At 52.7% G+C, this 23888-nt stretch overlaps 2 protein-coding genes across 2 annotated transcripts in view; both read right to left on the bottom strand.

The window, feature by feature from the left end:
* Nucleotides 1-23888, bottom strand: part of ACCSL (1-aminocyclopropane-1-carboxylate synthase homolog (inactive) like) — a 155352-nt gene that overhangs the window by 112220 nt on the left and 19244 nt on the right. The window lies entirely within an intron of this gene.
* CD1H11orf96 (chromosome D1 C11orf96 homolog) lies at nt 2823-4050 on the bottom strand. Its single transcript, XM_006937308.5, has one exon. It carries the CDS (start codon nt 3777-3779, stop codon nt 3408-3410), a length of 372 nt encoding a protein of 123 aa, XP_006937370.4. The 5' UTR covers nt 3780-4050; the 3' UTR covers nt 2823-3407.

Genomic DNA, 23888 nt, shown 5'->3' with positions numbered 1-23888 from the left:
GACCCATATATACTGATATTATTATTATTATTATTATTATTATTATTTTAATTTAGGGTTTAAAGCATTTTTAAATTTTATTTTTATTTTTTAGAGAGGGAGAGAGAGTGTGAGCCAGTGGGGGAGAGGGACAGAGGGACAGAGGGAGGGAGAGAGAGAGAAAGAGACAGAGAAAAAGAGAGAGAGAGAGAGAGAGAGAGAGAGAGAGAGAGAGAGAGAATCTCAAGCAGGCTCCACGCTCAGCATGGAGCCCCACACCGGGGGCTAGATCTCAAGACTGTGGGATCATGACCTGGGCCAAAATCAAGAGTCAGTGGCTCAACCAAGCCACCGAGGCACCACATACATACATACATACTGATATTAAATACAAATCCAGGTAAGCCAAAAGCAGATTTAAAATAGTATTTAGGGGGTACCTGGGTGACTCAGTTGGGTAAGCGTCCAACTTGGACTCAGGTCATGATCTCACAGTTTGTGAGTTCGAGCCCCACAATGGGCTCTGTGCTGACAGCTCAGAGCCTGAAGCCTGCTTGGGACTCTGCGTCTCCCTTTCTCTCTGCCCCTCCCCGGCTCATGCTGGCTCTTTCTCTCTCTCTCTCTCAAAAACAAATAAACATTAACAAAAATAGTATTTAGGACATAAACTCATTTTGTAGAAGAGAATACATATGCATAATGTCCAAAATAACATATTTAATTCAGGGTGGTGGCAGTGGCTTGTTTTGTATTGTAATGAACAAATAAAACGAACCAGGATTTAGGCAAGATGGGTGCCAATCTTCCTCACTGCCTCTTCATTGATTTTAACCCAACAAATATTTCTGAAGAGTAGAGACTAGGGCGATCCGATATGCAACAGATCCTACAACAACCCCACACATTGACCAGGGTAACCCAAGGAGACCCTTCAGGTAGGTCTTCAGCTCAGGCAGGGGTTGAAGGCAAACAGAAGAGGCTCCCTGTGGCAAAGTTACTGGAGCTGCCTAGCTAGGATCTCAAGCCTGAAGGGTATGAACCGCACCCAGGAAGGCTTGGGGCACTCACCACTGGAAGAGCAAAACAGGACCTACTGCTAAACACCTAAGATAAGATGGGGGAGGACGATGAGGACACAGAATAGGGTCCCGTGTGGGTGTGGTTCTAAGCTTCAGCCACCCTCCCCCCACCCCAGGGAGCTCAAACCAGCTTAGCCATGACAGCTGCAGCGACTGGAATAAAAGCCTGGCTACCTCCCCAGGTTGAGGCCTTTGAAGTTAAGGAACCCCACCACAGTGAAACTGTGGCTGAGGACTGCAATAGGCCATGTGTTCCCATGGGTCAGGCACCTCCAAAGACCCCAGCCCCCAACGTCCTGAGCAGGCTTCCTCCCTCTGAGCCAGATGGGAGGGCATTCTTCCAGGCCCTTTGGGTTCTATTTTTGTTTGTTTCATTTCCTCTTTTCTTTTCTTTTCTTTTTTTTTCTTTTCTTTTCTTTTCTTTTCTTTTCTTTTCTTTTCTTTTCTTTTCTTTTCTTTTCTTTTCTTTTCTTTTCTTTCTTTTCTTTTCCTCCCTCCCTCTCTCCCTCCCTCCCCCCTCCTCCCCTTCCTCCCTTCCTCCCTTCCTTCCTCTCTCATTTTCTGCAGAGTTCAATGCTAGGGAGAGATACGCACTTCAAATACCCTGCGGGGCCGAGCTGAGCATCGGCCCCCACCACCAGAGGGCCCCCGAGCACAGAAACTGGCAATCTCCAGAGAGAGGGGTAGGAACAGCACTCAAACTCTCTGCGTGTCTCTGAACTACTCTGCCTAGGGTTTGGCCATGGTGGGTCAGCTCTGAAGTAACCCTGGAGGGGTTGACTGGGTGGGGGCCCCAAGCGTGGGGGCCTGCCCTTCTCAACTGAATGTTGTTTATTACACAGATCGCCACCTACTGCCGATGATAGTGTTATATGCTGCTAACCCAGAGGGTTCAGGGTGTACACAGAAGCGCAGGGCAGCTGCTGGAGAGCACTGGAAAGAGACTCAGTGTGATAGAAAGAGCACCGGACGCGGAGTCCAGACAGAGGACTGCGACGCCACTACTTTCCATGTGACCTCTCCCTCTCCGCTAAGTTTGTTTTCTCATCTGTAGACAGAGGGGGTGCGGTGGTACCCAAGCGCCCTTCAGACTCGGACCAAAGCCATGCCCCACCCTCCTTGAGGAACGCTGAAGAGGGCATAGGAAGCTGGAGAAAGGGACCACGGAACCGAAACGGCCACGGTTGGCTGGGACAGTGCTGGGGTGCCCGGCACTGCGCTGAATCAGCGCGGGGGACGCGAGGCCTCCCCTGGGCGCTCTCGCCCAGCCCCGGCGTTACGCGTAGCACTCTGTCGGTCCCACCACCCAAATATCCCAGCCTAGGTCTCCCACTGATGGCTCGAGCATGTCCCCACCCGTCGCCCGGAAGGGGAACCGAGTGAGTGGGGTCTCCTTCGGTGAATGCGGGCCGATGACCCTGCCCCCGGCCTCTCTGAGTGGTCAACTGCACCAAGGAAGGTTCTCTCTGTCCTCACAGCGCTGACCTTCGCCGAGCCAGCGGCTACACTCCATCCCGGACGCCGGCGACCGAGAACAGACGAGGGAGGCAGCAGCGCTCTGGGCCAGGTGTGGATCGACTTGGGGAGGCGGGTAACGGCCCGAGGCACCGTGGGCGAGACCTCGTTCCGGCGACTGAAGCTTGTGGGGCTACCTCCACCGGGGATCCCTGCCCCCCCCCATTCCAGCCACATCCTTCTCCCACCTCCCCCAGTCTTGGGAGCCTGGTCCCCGAAGGTTCAAGAAGTCAAGAGCCTGGAGAAATGCACTGTGCAAATATATTGACTTTATTTGTCTCCGTTCGGGAGCCTCACAGACATATCCAAGTAAAAAGATCGTTAAATAAACGCCGTCAGCCATCGCAATGCAAAAATAAATATCCATCCTCCGGCCGCAGCAGCAGCTGCGCTGCGCCCCAAGTCCCATCGGCCGCGCCTAACAATTATAAAAGTGTTCAGCGAGAGTGTGTTGGCGTGAGTGTGAACGGGTGTGCGCTGGGGGGCACGGTGGAGCGGCGTGCAAAATCGGAGTTGCAAACCATCGGACAAGGGCGTGGAGCGGCCCTCCGGGAAGCCCTGGCGACCCGGGGTCGACTCAGCGCGGGCGCGCCTCCCGCACACACTCACAGCAGAGTCCGTACTGGGAAGAGTTAAAAAATAAACATTTACAAGGGCAAAGAAAGCAGCCCCCCTCCCCGGCACCCCCGCGTGCTCGGGCCCCGGACGAGCGCAGCGCGGGGCGCACCGAGCAGTTCGCGGCCCCGCGAGAGGTCCCGGTCCTCGCGGGTCCCCGGAGTGCGGGGCGCCGGTCCTCTGGGGCTTCGCTCTCGGTCCCCGGGCGGGCGGCGCCCCTCACAGGGCCGAGTCGGAGTCGCTGGAGTCCAGGCTGTTCCTCAGTTTGCAGCTGCTGAGCTGCTCCCTCTGCAGCGACAGGCTCTGCGTGCTGCGGCGCAGGCACTCCAGGCTCTGCAGGAACGACTTCTTGGCCTTTTCCTCCTCCATGGGGGACACCCCTTCCTCCTCCACCTCCTGGATCTCGTCGAAGGTCACCGGCTGCGTCTTGAAGCGGGACTGGCGCGGCCGCCGCAGCCGGCCCTTGCCCTTGGACAGCTTGGCGGGCCGCACGGGCTGCGGGAACTCGTCCGCCAGGCACACGAAGTGCGGCATCACCGCCTGGTAGCTGGAGCAGATGCCCATCAGCTCGCCGGGCTTGGCGGCCGCCATGGCGCCGCCCGCGTCTCCGGGGCCGGGCGGCGGGGCGCCGGGGCTCTCGGGGGGCGGCCGCTGCGCCGGGGCCCCCCGGGAGGCAGCAGCCTGGGGCTCGCCGGGCGGGGGATCCAAATCTGCTGCGGGGTGGCGGCGGCCCTCGCGGGCCCGGGTCAGCGTTCCTCGGGAGGGCGGGCGGGCGGGCCCGTCGGGGGGCGCGGGGCTCGGCGCGCGCTGCTGGGCTGCGCTCCCGGGCGCTCGCCGCCGCGGCTGTCACCGTCTGCCCCGCGGCGGCCCGGCCCGCCGCTTATATAGCCCGCTCCTGCCCACACGGCCGCGAGCTCGGATGACAGCGAATGCCATTTAAAGCGTGCGCGCCCCGCGCCCTTCCGCCTGACGTCGCCCCGCCGCTCTGGGAAAGTAACGGCCCTTTCCCCGGCGCCGCCCGCCCCCAGCCAACCCGGCTCCGGAAGGCAGGCCCCGCCCGCGGGGTTCCGGGAGCATCCGAGGCCCCGGGAGCACGCGGCTGGGCGGGGTGGCCGGAGAGCAGGCAGGAGCCCTCGGATCGGCCCCGCTGGGCTGCCACTGGCCGTCCCGGGATCCCCAAGTTCGTGCCGACAGTGGTGGCCGCGGCGGCGCAGGTGCCCATCCCCCTCTGTGATCCCAAATGCACACACTCAGAGACGCTAATGATTCCGCCGCGGGTTCTGTGTTGGGCGCATGGTGGAGGCAGTTCCCAGCCCTCCTCGCAGCTGGGAGAGAGCCGGGCGCGGGGAGAGCCCGGGCGCCTGGTTCCCCAGAACTGAGTTCGGAGAACGGGTTCGGTTTCTTCTCTGGATCCTTGCCACCCCCTGCCCAGACAGACACAAATGCATACACACACAAACACGCAGGGAGGCATTCACGTAGAAAAGTACACCCTGATGATCCCATTCCAGTTCTTCCCTTCCCTAGCTGTCTTCTGTCTCCTCACAACCCCACCCCCAAGTCCCTCGGGCACCAGCCCCCTATTCATGCTCAGAAGAATGACACTTGCATAGGCACTAATAACAGCGATAATAACTACAATCTGGAGAGCTTCACTCCAAGCCAGCCAGTGAGCTTCGTTTTACATATATTATCCTATTTAATCTTCATAATAGCCCTGTGCGGTAATTGGTATTCTCCCAACTTTACATATGAGATAGTGGAGGCACAGAGAGGGTAAGTAACTGGTCCTCTAGTAACTGATGGAACCAGGCAGCACGGACTGCACAGTCCATACTAATACAGACCCTTGCTAAAGGAGAGTACCCACCTGTGCCCCCTAGGGCTTCTGAGAGCAAGTCCCCTAGTTTTCCTGACTCCCAAGAAGAAACTGAGCACTGCCCCAGACTACATGGGCCTCAAGTACAGCAGGCACAGAGCAGAGCTCCCCATCACCATCTTCCCCACAGGTGCCCAGCAAGGCTCACAGGGCCGCTGGGAAAGGAGGGAATCCATGGCTTTGGTCTCCATTCCTTCTACAGCCACTCAACAAAGATTCACTAAGGACCTCCTGTGTACCAGCTCAGGATAGTCCGTGTCCTCACGAAAGTTACATTCCAGGGGGAGGGACAGACAATAAACACCTCAACCGGAACATGTACTTGGGTGGTGTGATAGGGATGCAGATGGAGAAATGTGCAGAAGGGGTGGCCAGGAAAGGCTTCTCAGAGTGGGTGATATTTAAGGTGACCCTAAGGGACAATAATAACACTGCTAATATGCTTAATATGTGCCGTGCTCTGAGTACTTTTTACGCATTAACACATTTAATGTGTTTAAGTACTGTATTTAATCCTCTCAACAACCTTGGATAACAAGCACTTTTCTTATTGCCATTTACAGATAGAAAAACTTACCCAAGGTCACGCAGCTAGTAAGCAGCAGATTTGAGATTCAAACTCAGGTGACTTAGCTCCTAAGTCCTCACTCCTATCTCACACGGAAGCCCTTTGCCCTGTGGCATACGAAGAAGGAACCAGAGTGTGACCAAGTGAGAGGAGAGCGTTTCAGGCAAAGGGAACCCTAGTGCAAAGGCACTAACTAGGGCAGGAAAGAGCTTGGCTTATTCAGGGAACAGTGAGGAAGCCCCGCGTGGCTAAAGCAGAGTGGGTGAGGGCAACGAGAAGAAGGGATGGTCACAGAAGGCCTGGACAGCCATGTTAAGGTTAAGGAGACAACATTATATTCTTTTTTTCTTTTTTTTTTTTAAACAGCATTTTATTCTAAGGGTAATGGTAAGGCACTGAAGAGTTTGGGGCAGGCAAGCTACATACTCCATGTTTTTTTTTTTTTTTAATTTCATGTTTATTTGTTTTTAAGGGAGAGAGAGACAGAGTGTGAGTGGGGGAAGGACAGAGAGACAGGGAGACACAGAATCCCAAGCAGGCTCCAGGGTCTGAGCTGCCAGCACAGAGCCCGACACGGGGCTCGAACCCACAAACCGCTGAAGACAGTGGACATGTAGGGAACCGGTCAGATTGGGGATTTGTCTGAGGAGAGGATGAGAGTACTTGCTGAGGGATTAGATGGGACAGTGGGAGGGATCAAGGTTGACTTTAATGGATTTGGCCTGAGCAATGCTCGTATCAGAACTGTATTATGTGAGAGAAAAGTCAATTTATATAATCTTAAGGCCACTATATCTGGGATTTGCTTTTATTTTTTTTAATATATTTTTTTCAACGTTTATTTATTTTGGGGACAGAGAGAGACAGAGCATGAACGGGGGAGGGGCAGAGAGAGAGGGAGACACAGAATCGGAAACAGGCTCCAGGCTCCGAGCCATCAGCCCAGAGCCCGACGCGGGGCTCGAACTCCCGGACCGCAAGATCGTGACCTGGCTGAAGTCAGACGCTTAACCGACTGCGCCACCCAGGCGCCCCTCTGGGATTTGCTTTTAACAGCAACTTAGCAGTATACTCTAATACAGAAACTAGTAACAGGAATGCAAAGCTGCCGTGTGTGAAAACCCTAAAATATGTGGCACTGGCTCAGCCAACAGGTGGTAAGCAATACGGAAACAATTAGTGAGGATGGAACGTTGGTGACCCTTTTTACACTATGACAAAACATTTATTGAAAACATTACCTGTGCTAATTTGGAAGACGGACCACATGCCTGCTGAGCCTGTATTTCTAGAAAAATAGTTGGAAAGAGCTAAAAACATTGGCACATGTTGGCTGCCCAGTGATGCTTTGAGCAAGATGCTACAGGAAAGAGATGGGCTCATTTGCGAGAAGAGATGAACAGAGGAGGAAATAATACAGAAAACTGCTGTTGTCAGGGTTGGAAAAACCAGCTGTTGTTGTCCAAGGAGCAGGAGATCAGACTGTTGTGGCTTGCAGCCTCTCTTAAAGCCTGTCTGTTAGGCCGAACGCTAGGCCCGGCAAAGGGATCAGCCCTGTAGCGAAGTATTACGTTAGCACTGTTGCCTTGTCATTCAAGTCTATTACTTCAGATGCCCTTAGGATAACTTTCATTTAAAATGAGAAAGAGATGAGTTGGGCAAGGCAGACAGACTTAATAACTCTGACAAGAAAGGAGCTCTAAGGTGTGGTTGCTGGCCCATGGAACTGACTAGAAGCAGACAGACGTCCTAAGTTTTTGAAGGAATTATTACCAACAGAGTTGCAAGGCTGGACTTCAAAAGCCCTTGATTGTTACAGCACAGATATGTGCTCAAAGAAAACAGACTTTCAATACTGTCGGGTGGTAGTGAAGAGTAATAAACAAGAAGGAACTTGCTAGGGGCAAAGCCAAGGATCAGGGAGACACTGGACATGGGTATTGCCCCAGAGAACCTCCTCCACCACCAAGACAGGGAAGTGCTCACATTTCTAGAAGGGACTGTGGCAGAGACTGCTAGCTGTCCACCCGGCTGGGTCACATTTCCCAGCTTCCCTTCCAGCTGAGGCAGGGCCAAGTGTCTAAACTCTCAAGTGTGGAATGTGAGCAGAAGTCAACTTCTGCCCCAATTTGCGTAAGAGGAGAATCCTGCCCCACGCTTCCATGTTTTTCCGCACACAGACTGGAAGACTAATCACCAGACAGACCCTGGATGCTTCGTGTTAGTCTAGATCCCTAATGACCCTGTCAGGCACAGCTATCTACCAACCTGAAACACTTCCCTTGGAGCTATTATATGAGAAAGCAGTCAACTGAATATTTTTAAACTTCTCTAATTTCAGGTCTCTATTATATCGACTCAGCATTGTCTTAACCAAGACAGCCATTAGACATCCAAGTGGAGAGGTCAAGCGGGACACTGGGAGAACTCAGGGGAGAGGTGAGGGATGGAGGGGACAGTTTGGGAGTCTTCAGGGGACAGATGGGAAAGTGTGGAAAAGCCCACTTTCCAGAGAAAGAAGGGTTGGGACCGGTCAAGGGCTCGGAGAAGCAATGTCCAGCAGTGTAAAAGGGAAACCAGGAGAACATGTCAAAATGCAAGAGAAGGATGTTTCTAGAAGGAGGGAGAAGATTACAATGGGAGTCCAGAGACAGGTCCTAGCCTGGCTCTACCTGAACTTCCTGTGTGGCCTTGGGCAAGCCACTGTGTGCTCTGCACTGCAGAGGCCTCAGCTCAAAGCTGCCTCGTCAGAGCAGCCTTCCCTGGCCACCCTATTTAAGGTTGTCCCTCAGTCACTCTACACCACTAACTAAAAGGCCTTCTCACTTGTTTGTCCCCCTCATCAGCATGGTCTGCCTTCCCCGCTGGACTAGACTGCCAGTCTCTGTCTTTCCCCAGCAGCCAGGCCAGTGCTCCAGGTTCCTCCTGAGTGGACCACCACCCTGTTCCTCTTCTCCTCATGACCTCTGCTCCCACGGCTCCTGGCAATCAGCAAGGGGGCAACGTCATCTCCACCAGGGCTTCTTCCCAACACACACACAGTTCCTCCAGACCCCAAATTCCCATGCCAGGGACTGGGGTACCCTAGGTCACTCCTCTCAGCTTCCCTGGATAGAAGACTCCCCTAGCCCCAGCCCCAGGGAGGTTAAAGTAGGAAAGGAGGCCTGTGCTTCACAGCAATGGTCCCAGGTTAACAACGACATCAGCCCTCTTTGCTTCCACTCTGTCTGGAAGTCTGGCTTTGGGCCCTGCTCACAGGGGGCTTCCAGGAAGAGAAAGGAGGGTGGAGAGATGGTCCTCCCCCCAAGGATGGAATCTGTGCTCCCACATGACCTAGATTCCTCTGTTCTACCACTGAACCCCTGCCTCCCCCATCCACCGCTCTCTACCTCTCAGGATGTCTTGAGGACCAACCCCAGGCCTCGGTGGCCTTTTCAGATGTTCTGTGTCCTTCTAGATCCATAGGAGTCAGCCAAGGGCCACTGTCAGGTCAGGAGAACACAAAACTAGATACTAACCTCACTCCGCCCTGAGCTCATTCTGTGACCTTGAGCAGGTCACACTCTCTGAGACGCCTTTATTTGCACCTCGACGCATAAGCAACGCTGCTGGGAGTCCACAATTAGTGTATGGAAAGCACCTAGCACAGTGCCCACCCATCCTGTCTTAAGCATGAAATACAAGTTGCTTTTGTTTTCATTATCTCATACTCAAACCTCCCCAGCCCCCAACAGGATTGAGAAGAGGAGGGAAAGGCACCAAGGAGCTCCTGCTCCAGAGGGCATGTGAGGGTTTGAGTGACTTATGCTCTCTGCCTGACTCACAATGTCAAGGGGAAAGCCAGACAGAGCAATGGCAAGCTCTATGTAACTAAGCAACGTCTCCACTGTCAGGTGTTACTGCCAGTGCCCAAAGGTGGCCCTAGGGTGTTATCTGGGGATATCGGCCTCTTTCAACAGAACCTCCACCCCCTATCTACCTTCCTCCAATGGTGCATGGGGTGCACGGGGTGAGAGAACCAGTGAGAACTGCATGTGTGAAGGAGGGGTGTGCAGATCTGGGGGTCCTGGAGGCCTGCCCAGGAATCAGGGCCTGGGGTCTGTTGCCCTCTGGGCCTTGCTGAGTTTGCTGGGTCAGTGTTGGCTTTCCAGGACAATCTAAATTACCTCCCCCTGGCTAAGTGGGGCAGAGGGTAGTCATTAAAGGGGATGAAGGATGGTTCCTCTTCTTGGTAGGCCTGTAGACCTGGGATTACAGAGGGACATAGAAATGTCACCTGTTGAACATTTACAGACGTGTAATTTACAGAACGTGTCTGGCATTCTGCCAATGGTGCTTTGCAAGAGCCTTACCTAAATCATGCCCATGGCGTCCTTTAAGGGGGAGCCTAGTTATCATCCCCATTTTACAGATGAGGACTCAGGGTGCTTTGTAGCTTGCCAGGGTCCCGCTCAGTGCTAAGTCGGGGCGACTCAAAGTCGGGTCTGCCTGACCTAGAAATCAGTGCTCATCATTTGGACCACCGCATCTCACTGTCCCCCTGATGTGATGTGAGCAGCACTGGACCAGTCAGACGTGTGGGATGTGGTATCAGCTCCATCACCCATGTACTGTGGCCTTGAACCAGTTGCTTCCCACCTCCCACCTTAATTTCCCTATCTGTGAAGTGAGGAAGCAGACTCATTGACGGGGGGGCCCGTCCAGCTGTGACATTTTAGAATCCTCCAGGGGATCAGGGATGAGGTGACCCATTCAGGAGAAGGAGATGCTTCCTCTTGAGCCAGAGAGTGGCAAACGGCCCAGGCTAAGGCTGCGGGGGAAGTCTCTCTTCCATGGTGGGGGTTGCTGGGGGAGCAGATGGGGCAGGAAGATGGTAGCAGACGGGGGAGGGGCTTCTGCCACCACCTCCTCCACCATCCCCACCCACACGTTGGCTTTTGGGCAGAGCCCGGGTTTAAAAAAAGCAACCACCAGTTCTTCAGCTATTAACAGGGCTTTGTTTCCAAGGGAGCCTGCAGTACCCCAGCCCGGGTCAGATGGGAGCAGGGATGCCAAGTCTGGCTGGGGATGCAGAGAGGCAGAGCAAAGCGGAAAGAACCAGCTTGGGGCAGTTCTGTTCACAGATGCTCCTCTGCTTCCTGGGGTTCAGGGGACAAGAGGGTCAGGCCCCTTCCTGTGACTGGTTTGCCACCCTGGCACAGACCGATTGCCAGCTAGAAGCCTCAGTCAGGTGGCTCTCCCCCTACACTCACACAGAAGTCTGCCCAGAGTTGATCTCAGTCCTCCAAGGGCTGAATGAGGTGATATTATTCCAGATGTTGCTGTTTGGGTCAATCTGCACTATGGGTGTATTCGGCCCAGCCACTCTGTGTGTGTGTGTGTGTGTACAAACGTGTGTGCGTGCATCCAGGTGTGGGTAGGTGGGGGAAGGGTCAACAAAAACACAACCTCTGTGGCAGGGCCTTTCTTGCCTCCTGACCCCACCCCTCACCTCTAGCTAGTGCCCATTCTGCCCCCCAGCAAGCCTTCCATACAAAGCCTGTGACTTCAGCATCCTACCAACTGCTTCTGCCTCACTCAGAATTAGCACTTCGTCTGGTACGAGTGTGAGCATAAAAGTGTTTTGATAATTTTGCTGGAGGGTTGCCATGACAATCCCCAGCGAGCTCCAAGAGGGGGTGTCAGTGTGCACGGGAGGGAGGGAGAGAGAGAGGGAGAGAAAAAGAGCCTGAGAGACACAGAGAGAGCAGGGAGAGGATCCAGGGAGACCCCCCCAGTGAGATCCCCAAGTCAGACCTTCAGCCTTCAGCACCCACACCCCAGTGGCCCCATTCATGCCACAATGAGCTCACGATCTAAATCTGGGCCTCACTGTAGACAGTGCAATGGGATACCAGCTGCCGACAGGCAGGCTGCCAGAGCCGGCATGGCAGGGCTGGTCCCACTGGTCCCACCGCGGGAGGCACCCCGGCACCCTCCACTCCCAGGATGAGCCCCCGGGAATAGCAGGCTGGAGTGGAGGCAGGGAGACACTGCCTCAGGGACTCAGAGCCCAGGGAAGTCTCCCAAGAATCATGGCGGCCAGCCTGTGGGCCTGGCTCTGCTGATATGGGTAATGGGAGCACACTTCCCTGCCAGGGCCTGCTTCCTGGCACAGCTTGGATGGTCCAGAGTCTGTGGCTCTTTCTCGTGTGCTTTCTCGAAGGCCTGAGTGTCCCTCTCCAAGGACCACTGGTCTGAGAACCACTACACGGGTAAGGATGAAATCCCACACAATCTGTGGCCCTTTAGCTTTGCAGAGCAGTTTTTTTCTCCCTGTGGCTAAGGCAGGGATATTTCTGCTATCTCTTGAGATGAGGTCATAGAGACCCAGAAAGGGGCGGGAACTAGACCAAGTGCACATAGCAAGTAGCAACGTGGAGGCAGAGTCAGGATGGAACCCAGTCCTGGACTTTATCTAGCCTCACCGTCCTCAGGGAAGACAGGTTTTCTGGAATGGGTCTCTTTGGCATTATCCCTTCACATATGGACTGGGAAACTGAGGCCCAGAGACATCCCCAGCTAGTAAGCATAAAGCCAGAGCTTGCAGCCTCAGATCCTAGGAAGTTTCACTGCCTCTAGTGAACCACGAGCCAGCCCCATGCACTGTCTAAAATAAGCCTCAGGGACTCATTTATGTCCCAAGGTTAAAGTGCCAGCCTCTGCCTTGGAAGGAGAGTCTTCTGGTTATTGCCAAAACAGAGCAGAGGGCAACGGGAGCTGGCCAGGAACACAGAGGCAAGGAGGTCAGAGGCTCTCCCAGGCACCATCAAGTCCCAGCTGCATAAGGAAGTCTTGCGAAGGGCCTCCCATCCTCTGCTATTGGAGCCGTGCAGCCTTGGGCAAGTCACTTTGGCTGTCGGAGCCCCAGTTTCTGTAGCTATCGAGAGCCAAGGTGCACAGGAGCCCTCAAAGGAACTGCTTTCCAAGCTCTGGGAACTGCAGTCTCAGATGACAGAGGTATCCTGATGCCTGTCTCCAGCCTGGCTTAAAGCTACTTTTCAATTATTTACCAGCATGGAGGGAGGGGTTGGGCACCAAGAAAGTGCTGTGGGCTCTGAAGACACCCTGCAAAGATGACTTTCCTGCAGCCTTGGTAATAGGCAACAGCATGCAAATAAGCCAACAGCTTCTCAAGACTTCTCAAAACTACCCTCGTTCTGGTATTTGCTAGCAGGTTCTTCTCACTACTCTGTGATAGTGGAAGCCTCGTGCCTGCCCCATCCTTCTCCCTGACCAAACTAGATGATTCATTAAAACGTACTGAGGTTAAACTAGCCCTGTAGGAGGGTGAATTTTTAAACAGATTCCAAGAAATCAGTGTTGAAAAGATGCCCTTCCGTGTAATGTGTTTTGAGCCTGGCCTTGAGACAGGGCACACCATCAGCCTTGTAAACAGCTGCTGGCCCATTCTGGGGGCCCAGAGAGTCTGTTGTCCTCAAGCCCTGCCTATCTTCTTCTTCAGACACTGCCTCAGGCTTCCCAGTGGACACGAGATGCCTGCGGGGCGCCAGTCTCTTTGCATACTTTGGACATGTCACAAACACAAAGCACATTGAACCTATCACTGCAGCCTCATGCTTATCCTCTGAGATAGGTGTTATTATCTCCAAGCTTCAGATGAGGCAACAGGCTCAGAGATGTTCAGGAACTTTCCCAAGGCCACACAGCCAGGCAGAGATAGAGCTGGGATTTGCTCCCAGGTCTATCAGTTGCTAAAGCTCTTCTCATCTATCAGTCATTCCCATGACAGTGGCTCCTGAACGTGACCAGGGAGGGGCTCAGTGGGAGGAGGGCCAGGGTGAAGAGGGTTGGGCCCAGAGAAGAGCCTGGTACTCTAACTGGGACAGGCTCTACTCCTGTAGAGCCAACATTTGGTGTCCTGTGGGCCAAGCAGTAGAGCTGGGTGGGGGAAGGAGAGGAGGGTGGGTGACATCCAAACCCACTCCTTTGGAGATGCAGAAGGCCTGGGAGCCCCTCCCCACTCACGATGCCCCAGCATGTGAGACAGAGCGGCGGTGCACAGGCAGACAGCGGATGAGCCAGGACCTCACGTGGTGAACTCAGGTGGGAGGCTGCCCAGAGCAGCACACTCCAGCACCACAGCCTCACGACGACGCCTGCACAGATGACTTTCCTGCATCTCTTGATGACGCCAGTCAAGAGTCTCTGGCACCCGAGACTTGAAACCACTGTTCGCAGATACAGAGAAGAAAACCACAAAGGCTCGGCTGATGAGGGTCGTGAGGCCAGAGGAAATGGAACAGAACTGCAGGCTGCCAGAGAAGAAAGGAATCTTCCAGATGAACTGGGGCAGTGTTTTGAGACCAAGAGGCGTGACTCATTGGTGGGCCATGCCAACAGCTAGAGGGCCATGACCAGTATTTAAAAAAAAATTTTTTTTAATGTTTTTACTTATTTATTTATTTATCTATTTTATTATTTTTTTTAAAGTTTATTTTTGACACAGAGAGCAAGCGAGCGTGAGCTAGGGAGGGGCAGAGAGAGAGGGAGACACAGAATCTGAAGCAGGCTCCAAACTCCGAGCTGTCAGCACAGAGCCTGATGCGGGGCTTGCACTCACGAGACGTGAGATCATGACCTGGGCTGAAGTTGGACGCTTAACCAACCGAGCCACACAGGCACCCCTGTTTTTATTCATTTTTGAGAGACAGAGAGAGAAAGAGGCAGACATAGAATCCAAAGCAGGCTGCCAGGCTCCAAGCTGTCAGCACAGAGCCCAATGCAGGGCTCAAACCCATAAACCATAAGATCACGACCTGAGCCAAAGTTGGATGCTTACCCGACTGAGCCACCAAAGTGCCCCCAAGACCAGCATTTTTTAATGATATACAACAGAACAAAAAACATCAGAGTAAACACATGTAATAAAGTACTGTTTCATGAAGCTTCAGTTTTTAAACAGGGAGTGTGTGCATGTGTGTGTGTGTGTGTGTGTGTATGTGTGTGCATTTTTTTTTTTTTTTTACCATGGGCTTTGGTCAAAAAGCTATAAAAAACATTGTTGGTTCAATCCCTGTATTCTGCAGATGGGAAAGTGGGGCCAAGGGTAGGAAAAGGCTTGGCCCAGGGGCCAGAGACAGGACGGGAACCCAGTCTCCTGACAGTTGGACACTACTTGCCCAGTACCCACAGGCTGTCTGTCCAAGGCCTGATTCCTTGCTCGTCTTTCAACCTTAGACACCCTCTGCCTTGGCCACTCTTATCCTATGTTGTTCCCAGGCTAGAGTAGGAAGAATCCGTGGCTTCATGTGGGAGTGCTGTGACAGGACATCCTCAGGCTCTCCTTCCTCTGGGCTGGTCCTACTCTGGCTCTTTCCCTGCCTCCTTTCATCCCCCAACTATCCCTCTGTGGGAACACTCCAGAACCAGGGCCCTTTCCACACTCTCTCTCACCTGCCTCCACAGAGACCCCTAAGCAGCCGTCACCCCAGTCTCTCTTGGCCATGCTGGGCCTGTCGCCCCCGAGGCCTTGTCCTAGACCCATCTACACATAAGTCATTCTACCTCCACTGGCAGTGAGATCTGCCCCAGGCCCACTGCGAGCCCCTGCCCACCCCGCCCCCGGGGTGAAGGACTTTCCTTCACATCTATACACTATTTGGTAATAGTTGCCCTAGAGATACACATCACACTCAGTTCTTACAACAATCCTGTTTTATAGGTGGAAAAACTCAGGCCAAGAGACTTGCCGAAGATCCCACAGCTGTCTGTGGAGGAGCCTGCTCTAGAAGCAGGTCTGTATGACACCAAAATGTACACCTTTGGCACTACCCTGCCTGGCTGATTCCTGGCGGACTGTCCCCCAGAGCATGCCGGGTTGAGGGGAAGATGGCAGCAAGGGGATACGGGAAGTATCTCTCACCTCACACTGCAACGAGGAAAGGCAGCATCCACGCTTCTCCTGACCCCCTTCCTTTCCCCAGGAGGGTGGCAGGGACTTCTCTGATAGGGAAGCTCAGAGGAAGGAAATGGGGAATCTCCTTCCTTGCAGGCTTGGGGGAGGTGGCAGCTGGCAGGGACAGCTTGCTGTACTGTTTCCCGAACAGGGTGCCCCAAGTGCCCAGGGTGCCCCTAGACTTGGTGAAGGAGTAGCAAGAAGTCTGCCCATCAAGGTCTCCCATCTAGCTTTCTCAGTTAAGAACGCTGCTATTTTGACCTCACAGCTGAGTCCTCCGTTTCTCTTTTGCTTCAGCACTCATGGCGGGCACCAGAAAACCCAACGTCTTTTCTCCTCACCACTCCCAGGGGTACCCACCAGGCCACACACGTCAATCTCTCCGCTTGGGCTCCTGCCCCACAGGTCTTCCCACCTCCGGCCCCATGCTCTCACTCCCTCCTGGTAAATGCAATTTTTCCCAGCCCTCCATGGCTCCCAGGCCTCTCTCACTGTCTCTCCTCCAGCTCACGCTCCAGCTAGACAAGCCCTGGACACAATCTACCTAGGAACCCTAGGGCACCCCCACCCCTGCTCAAGAGCCTTCAGGCTGTCATTTCACAGTCCTCCTTCCCATCCTGCAAGTGCTCCCTCCACTGGGCAGCCCTTCCTGACCACCACCCCAAATTACATCTCGTGCTCCTCCGAGCCCTGCAGTACTCATTGTCAGGGCCCCTTGTTTTGCACTGTCACTGAGGTTTTCCAGGTGTGTGTCTTGTTTTCTCAACAAACGACACAAAATATAACCCTGATGCTAATGCTGGCTACGATGTACTGAGTGCTCGCTTGCTCTGTGCAGGGCACAGACGGCTTCTCTTTCGGGGAGAGAAGCTCTATAGGATGCTGAGTGCAGGGCCTGGCACATTACTGGTGCTCAAAGCACAGCATGAGCTCAGATATGCTCCAACACCAATGGTGGGAGGAGAAGTTGGTGTAACCTTTGTGGAAAGCCATTTACATTATAGATTCAAGGCCTTAAAAATATGCACAGCCTTCCAAATCCCAGCCAGGACGCCACTTTTAGGAATGTATTCTAAGAAACAATAATAGATGTGCACAAAGGTTTAGCCACAGGACAGAAGCGTAAGTGGAGGGGTGGTGCTTCTGTTTCCTGAATTGTTAAATGGGGATAAAAATAGTTCCTAGTCCATGGGCTGCTGTGAGGGTTAATAAATCATGAGTTAATATACATAAAGCATTTAATACAGTGCCTGGCACCATACTTAGGCTCTATAAAAATGTTACCTGTTCTTTTTATTTGAATTGAGGTCTGAATGAGGCCAAATCCTGGGCTCTTAGCTACACCACCACTCTGCCTCCCACCATCCACTCTCCTGATTTCCAAAACCAACAGAACAGTTACTAATACTAGCAAAAACCACCCCAACACCAACAACAATCTAAATATCCAACATAGTGGGTCTGGTTACATAATACCACAAGCACATACAATACTATGCAGCCATTCAAAACCATGTCATGGAACAGTAATTAATGGCATGCACTAATGTTCATCTTAGATAGGGGAAGGCTAATGGTGAGTTCGGTATGAAGCTTTTTTTCTGAAAGTACACAAATATGTGGAAAAAATACACTGCAAAACGTGAAGAGCTGTTCTCTCTGGTCGTAAAGTTAATAATGATTTTCCTTTTTCTTTTTATCTTTTCTTTTCAATTTCTTGCAAACAACACATATTCCTTCAGGAACAAAAACTAATTCTGAGGAAGAAATTCAAAGCCCTGCCGGCTTACTTCTATCTGTAATGGAAGGGATTGTGTCCTCCTTTTATATACTCCCCACTGCATCTAATGCACAATCTGTGGACATAAAAGCCCTAGTCTTGAACAGAATTCCAAACGGGCAATCTTGTTTAATCTTCCAGGCCGAGGCGTTCTGTACGGAATTTAGAAACTGCCAGCGAGGACAAGATAACAATGTGACCGGCGGGGTGCGTCTGGGCCTGGTTGGTGACCCGCTCGCTGGGGCTGGGAAAGCTCAAACGCTGCCCCAGGGGGAAGAGGCGGTGGAATCGGGCTGGGGGCCGGGGACGGTGCATTAGGAGACCAGTCACCCGGGGAGCATGTGGTGGGGCTGCAGAGAGTGAGCGGAGCCTTGATGGGAGGCCACTTTGGCATCTGGGAGCTCTCGTCAGCTCGGTCTAAAGAACTTCCCAGGAGACACTTAAGTGCAGCTGGATCTTAATATGCTCAGCCTCGCTCACAGACCATTTCATTTCGCCACTCCTCCCAAGCAGGGCCTCCGGGCCTCCCCTGGCTGACTGCAACAGAGGTGTGGGCACCCAGGGAGCCTGCTGAGAGGAAGGGAGGGACCACAGGGCCACTGGGCAGCCACCCCACACCAGGGTCAGGGCTGGGCTGAACGTTCTACTTAAGACAATTACATTACTGAGCACATTACTGTCAGGAGTGTTGCATTCATGATCTCGGCCCTCAGGAGACCTGGCAGAGGTGGTCTTCTGTGTCTGCTGTGCCACTGAGGGAACTGAGGCTTGGGGGCTCACTGACTGGTCCAAGGCGTCTCAGCTATAAAGGGGAGAGTGACACTCAAGCGGAGGCTCTCTGGCGGCAATTCCGACAGATGTGGAGGCTGCGGCAGGAGTGGGGGTGTCGCGGCTGCTCCCTAATTCCCCCCACCCCTGCAGGCAGCGCTGTAAGTGGAGGCACACCCCTTTGCAAGGCCAGATCCAGGCCGGTCTCACTGGAAGTTGCCCTCAGCACTTGGTGCAGAGCTTGGCTCGCAGTATTTTCGGCAGGAGGAGGCTCCCTGAAGCTGCAGCAGGGATCCTTGCCGCGAACCGAGCCACCTGGCTGGTGCGGCACTGACACCGCCAGGACCACTCCTCGGAGGGCTGAGCCCAACGGGCACTGTGACTTTCTGGGCTGTCTGTGCCCATGTTCCCTCTTGTCACCAGGTGCTGCTTTTAGCTAGAAATCTCAGAGAAGGCCACAGAACCTCTGAGTGGTAGAAAGAACAACGGCCTACGCACTTGATACGTCGTCTTCATGCCTGTTCTGCCTCACTCCCTGGGTGCCTCTGGGATGAGCACCTCTGCAACTTAGTTTCCTCATCTGTCCAATGGGGAGAGCAGCTCCTAACTTACAGCCTCGGAGTACTCTGGGAGACCGAGGGCAAGGCGTGCATGTGAGCTCACTTGCTCTCCTCTCTGGCCACCTGCACCCAGCGCAGGGCAGGAGGCTGCAGGCAGAGGCAGACTGGGGGAGAGGGAGGGCAGTGAGAGGGAAGCCACACACCCACACTCCCCCGTGATTTCTACCTCTAGGCTAGCTGTCTTCCTTTCCCCTTCACTGCAGGTGAATGGAGACTAAAAGCTATCAGAGAGAGGGTGCAGGGAAGAAATTGGGGGTTAATCCCTTAGACAAGTTCAGAGGAAACATTCCAGGAGAGTTTTCTCTAACCAACAAGGGTGCAGGAAGACACTTCTGAGTCCTGCCTGGGTGGTCTGCAGCCTGAATACCCCTGGGCCAGAATTTGCGAAGCACCCCCCATCCCCATGGCATCCTTCATCCACCCATACCAGAAACATTCTTTAGGCAGGGAGGATACAGCCCTCAAACCACAATTGTTTTTGGAGGGTGTGGATTCCCATCCTAGGGCCCCACCCATGCCCATTCTCAAGTACAGACAAGAAAGGCAGGACAAAAGCCACTGTTGTGGACAAACTTGGTCATCACAGCACCTGCAGAAGGGCCTGGGGCAGGCCTTCTCAGGGCGAGGCAGCCCTACAGTCTCTGCCACTTGCTGCAGCAGGAAACCTTCGGGCCACATCTAGCAGGAGGGTGCGTGCATCCTGATGGCCTTTCCAGGGGCATCTGGATCATCACAGGCGCTGTGTGGCAGGTGCCTGTCACAGTGCGTTTGCCCACGCCTTTCCTGCCGTAGGCGGCTAATTGCAACCTGATCACCCAGCCCCTCTTGAGAGCCCCATGCTGGCCCACACTTCCTCCTGGCATCTCTACAGTGCTTCCAGGTGAAGGCACCAAGAAAGCCCCAGCCCCAGGAGACATTGACTGCGGCTCTTCCCCCCATGCCTGGAGCCAGGGTCGAGGTGGAGGAAGCCCAAAGACAACACAGAAGGCTAGCCGACAATTAGCCCTGCAGGCCTTTTCCAGCCCACCCTGGGACACCAGGTATCAGGATCTGACCAATCTTCTAGGTACACTTTTCCCTATCTGGTTAAAAAACAAAACCACCACCTCATTAGGATTGCATTTAGGAAGAAATCAGAATTAGGGACGTAGTAGGCCCAACACAGTATATACACATACACGCACACATACACATACAGTCTGCACACTCCCTTCTGGGTTTCACCTTTCAACTTTCCTTCCCATTCAGAAACTTATAATTTGTGTCCAGAGTTAAAAGCTAGTGGGGTCAGAGGCCAGGGTCCTGCCTGAACATGCCCACAAATTCTGGATGCCCACGAGAAGAGGGACCGTCCCTGGTGTTCAGGGGTGTGACATCACCCGTACGATGAGGGGGAGTGACAGCACAGACATAACTGTAATGACAACGCTGTCACACATACGTTGGTCGGCTCTGAGTCGGCTTATCTAAGAAAGCAATCTTTCTGGTGATGCAGGCTACAAATGTCCTGCCTAACTTGTCCTGTTTTCTACACGGCTCTCTGACACTGGGCTCCTCGCCCAGCTCTAACACTAAAAAAATAGCCCAACATGGGGCTCTGTTCACAGGCTGGAAAGGCACTTCTAAATGGGCGTAGCAACTAAGCCAGCTGGAAAAGGCACCCTCGGTCTGTGTTCTGCTCTAATAAACAAACATCGATGCCATTTCCCCAATGACCCTCAGACACGGGAATCACCATATTTAAGAATGGATTCCAGGAGCACAAAACTGACAGGGATCTCCTGTGAGAGTTCTTTCCAAAGAGATAATGGGGAGGAACGATGGGGACAGCTGCAGACTAAGTCCTCCTGAGGAGAGCATGTGGGTGGAACCAGGTAGAGGTTACGATTTAAACAAACAGAATGCATCACTATTGAAACATCCGGCTTTTTCGAAGGCATTGTTAAGAAAAATAAAGCCATCGAGACTTTAGATTCAACAGTTTACAAGTACTATGACCAGAAAAGGCAAAGCGGGTCTTAGATAATCTGCAGCCAAGTAAAAGCTGCCAAAATTCAAGAAAGAAATATTCCCAGCAGGGCAGGCACCCATCATGTGTCAGGGACTTTTCTCAAGTCCCCCAACCGGGGCATTCTGCTCAGTGCAGAACCCACTCAGCTCTTGAGGGGTTTGCCATGACACAGTTCAGGAGACGGTGCCACACACTGACCAGGCCCAGAGAGACCTGCCACGCACGAGGACGAGGTCATATCAGCCATGGAGGCCGCAGAACGCGAGCACCACGAGGAAATGTCAGGTTTGTGAGCCGTGATCCGAACTTATGAGCAACAGTCAATGCCGTCTGAGTTAGTGGCTTAGTCAACAATGCGGATAGCGATTTCAGTACTAAGGATACCATCTGAGGCTGGGGGTACAGTGTTCTGAGGCAAGTTCTGTGCTCTGAGGCAAGCTGCCTGTTGTGAAGACATCTTTATATTTTATTTTTATTTTTTGAAGTTTATTTATTTTGAGAGAGAGAGAGAGAGAGAGTGCGAGCATGAGCAGGGGAGGGGCAGAGAGAAAGAGAGAGAGAGAGACAGGATCCTAAGCAGGCTCCACACTGCCAGCGCAGAGCCCAGCAAGGGCTTTGAACTCACAAACCATGAGATAACAACCTGAGCCGAAAACAAGAGTCGGCCACTTAATTGACTGAACCACCCAGGCGGGAGCCCCCTGTCAAGACATTTTTAGTGTACAACCTGACCCGTTTCTTTGGGCTGTCTGCTGACTGGAGTACGGCTGTCGGGAAGTATCATGAAGAAGCCTGATGCTGAGTTTGGGCATCATTCAGAGCCCTCAGCTGGACTCACAGGTTAGAGTGAAGAGTGGAAGGGACCATGCATCTACCTCAAGAGAGTTTCCTGGGGTATGACCAAGAAACATTGTTCTGGGTCACTTGGCAGGAAGGTTGGATGAGAATTTACCTAAATTGCCAGAAATTGGGTTCTGTCCCCCCAAAAAGAGCTTCCCTAGTTAAATGGCCAATTATTAGTCCAGTTGGCAGGACGGTTTCTGACCAGGAGCTGCTAGTAGTGAAGAGAGACGAGCTACAGGTGCCTGCCTTCACGTACCGGAATGCCAGAGGACAAACAGGGTGGCCTGGCAGTCAGCTCTGCCAGCAGGGGACCAGGGCGAGCTGGGTGGCCAGCTGTGCAGGGGCAAGCCCTGAGGCTCCGGCTCCCAGGGGTGCCCAGTAAACTATTCAGCCTAAATTGATGACGGCACAGGAAAAAGCACACAGTGTAAGGACTCACCTGTGGTTGGAATTCTGCTTCTGCTGCTTACAAGTCCTATTAAATCACTTAACCCTTCTTGGGGGCTCAGCTGCCTGGTCTCTACAATGGAAATAGTATGTCTTTCTTGCAGGGCTGTGGGGAGGATTAGGGATTATGTATCAAAAGCTCCCAGGACAGTGCCTAGCAGGTTATTAAAGCTCAAAAAAAGGGAAGCAAAAAACTCAAGCTGTTTTTCTTCATGCCATGTTGTTACATTTGCTTCCTCTTGCTTTATAAGTAATGTCGGCAAAGTAGTTTTCCCCCTAATTCCTAGTTAAGATCTACGGCCAGGAAAATACAGCAACAAGTTGGTACAGTGACTGAGCAACCTTTGCCAGGTTCTGGAATTCCCGTCCCAGTCCTAAACCCTGTACTTTAACTCTACGGCAAGTACCTACCTTCTCATTTCAAAAGGGACATTATCTTAGTGGTAAAAAAAAAAAAAAAAAAAAAAAAAAGGCAGTTCTAGCACTCTAGCACTGGACAGCAAGCAACAAAAGTTAAGACTGCTGCTCTCAGATGAAGAAGCCCAGGTGGTGGCCCAGGCTGTCAGCTGTCGAGTAGGAATTCATTTCCCTGACAGACATGGCAGCGATGAGTGAAGAGATCAAATCTGCAGCTGACGCAAGGGGAGATCATGACCCATTAGGAGGGATGCCGTAAGGCTGGGAACCATCTGCCAGTTCTTTCGTTTGTGGGAATGGAAGAGGAATTTCCCAATGTCATGCATCAAACTCAAAACCAAAGCTGGCTGTACCACCCTGGCCAGATTTTGTTTAATAAGAAAAAAGCTAGGAGGGGCGCCTGGGTGGCTCAGTCGGTTGAGTGTCCGACTTCGGCTCAGGTCACGATCTCTCGGTCTGTGAGTTTGAGCCTCGCGTCGGGCTCTGTGCTGACAGCTGAGCCTGGAGCCTGCTTCAGATTCTGTGTCTCCCTCTCTCTCTGCCCCTCCCCTGCTCATGCTCTTTCTCTCTGTCCAAAATAAATAAACATTAAAAAAAATTTTTTTTCAAGAAAAAAGCTAGGGGGGCGCCTGGGTGGCGCAGTCGGTTAAGCGTCCGACTTCAGCCAGGTCACGATCTCGCGGTCCGTGAGTTCGAGCCCCGCGTCGGGCTCTGGGCTGATGGCTCAGAGCCTGGAGCCTGTTTCCGATTCTGTGTCTCCCTCTCTCTCTGCCTCTCCCCCGTTCATGCTCTGTCTCTCTCTGTCCCAAAAATAAATAAAAAAAAAAGTTGAAAAAAAATTTTTTTTAAAAAAAGAAAAAAGCTAGGGATCAGAGGTTTTATTTTATTTTTACGGTGATTTGTATTTCCCTCACTGAAAAGTGCGTTATAATGCCCAGATTTTATAAAGCACTTAGTGTTTTTTACAAAAAGGAGCCATCCACATGTGAAACATTTAAAAAATGGGGTGGGGAAAACCCCAACGCAAGAAGCCAGAAAGACTGTCAAAGAACAGGGCCTGGCCAGGCCCGGTATTACATCTGAGTTCGGGGAAGAGCCTGCCCAGCCTTTGGCACTTCACCAAAATCACAGAGGCCATAAATCTTGGAAACAAGATCAAAAGCAAGAAGGCTCTGTAAATTTTCCCCACAGGCAGCTAAGGAAACTCTAATTCTCTTGCCCTGTTTTCATCCATTTTCTTTCTCTCAAGTGTCTCTCCATATCTTGGTTTGGAATCAGTCTGGCACAGTGCTCCTAAGTCAACAGGTCAAGAAGACATGTGACTTTATGATGCAATAAAGGGCAGCCACTCTGTTCTGTTTGGGGAACCTGGTGACATCATGGACTAAGCGCTGAATCTCGGGAACTTG

The sequence above is a fragment of the Felis catus genome, chromosome D1, assembly GCF_018350175.1.
Source record: "Felis catus isolate Fca126 chromosome D1, F.catus_Fca126_mat1.0, whole genome shotgun sequence".
Lineage (NCBI taxonomy): Eukaryota > Metazoa > Chordata > Mammalia > Carnivora > Felidae > Felis > Felis catus.
Note: the sequence above shows the minus strand (reverse complement) of the source record. Positions and strands in the feature narration are given on the sequence as shown.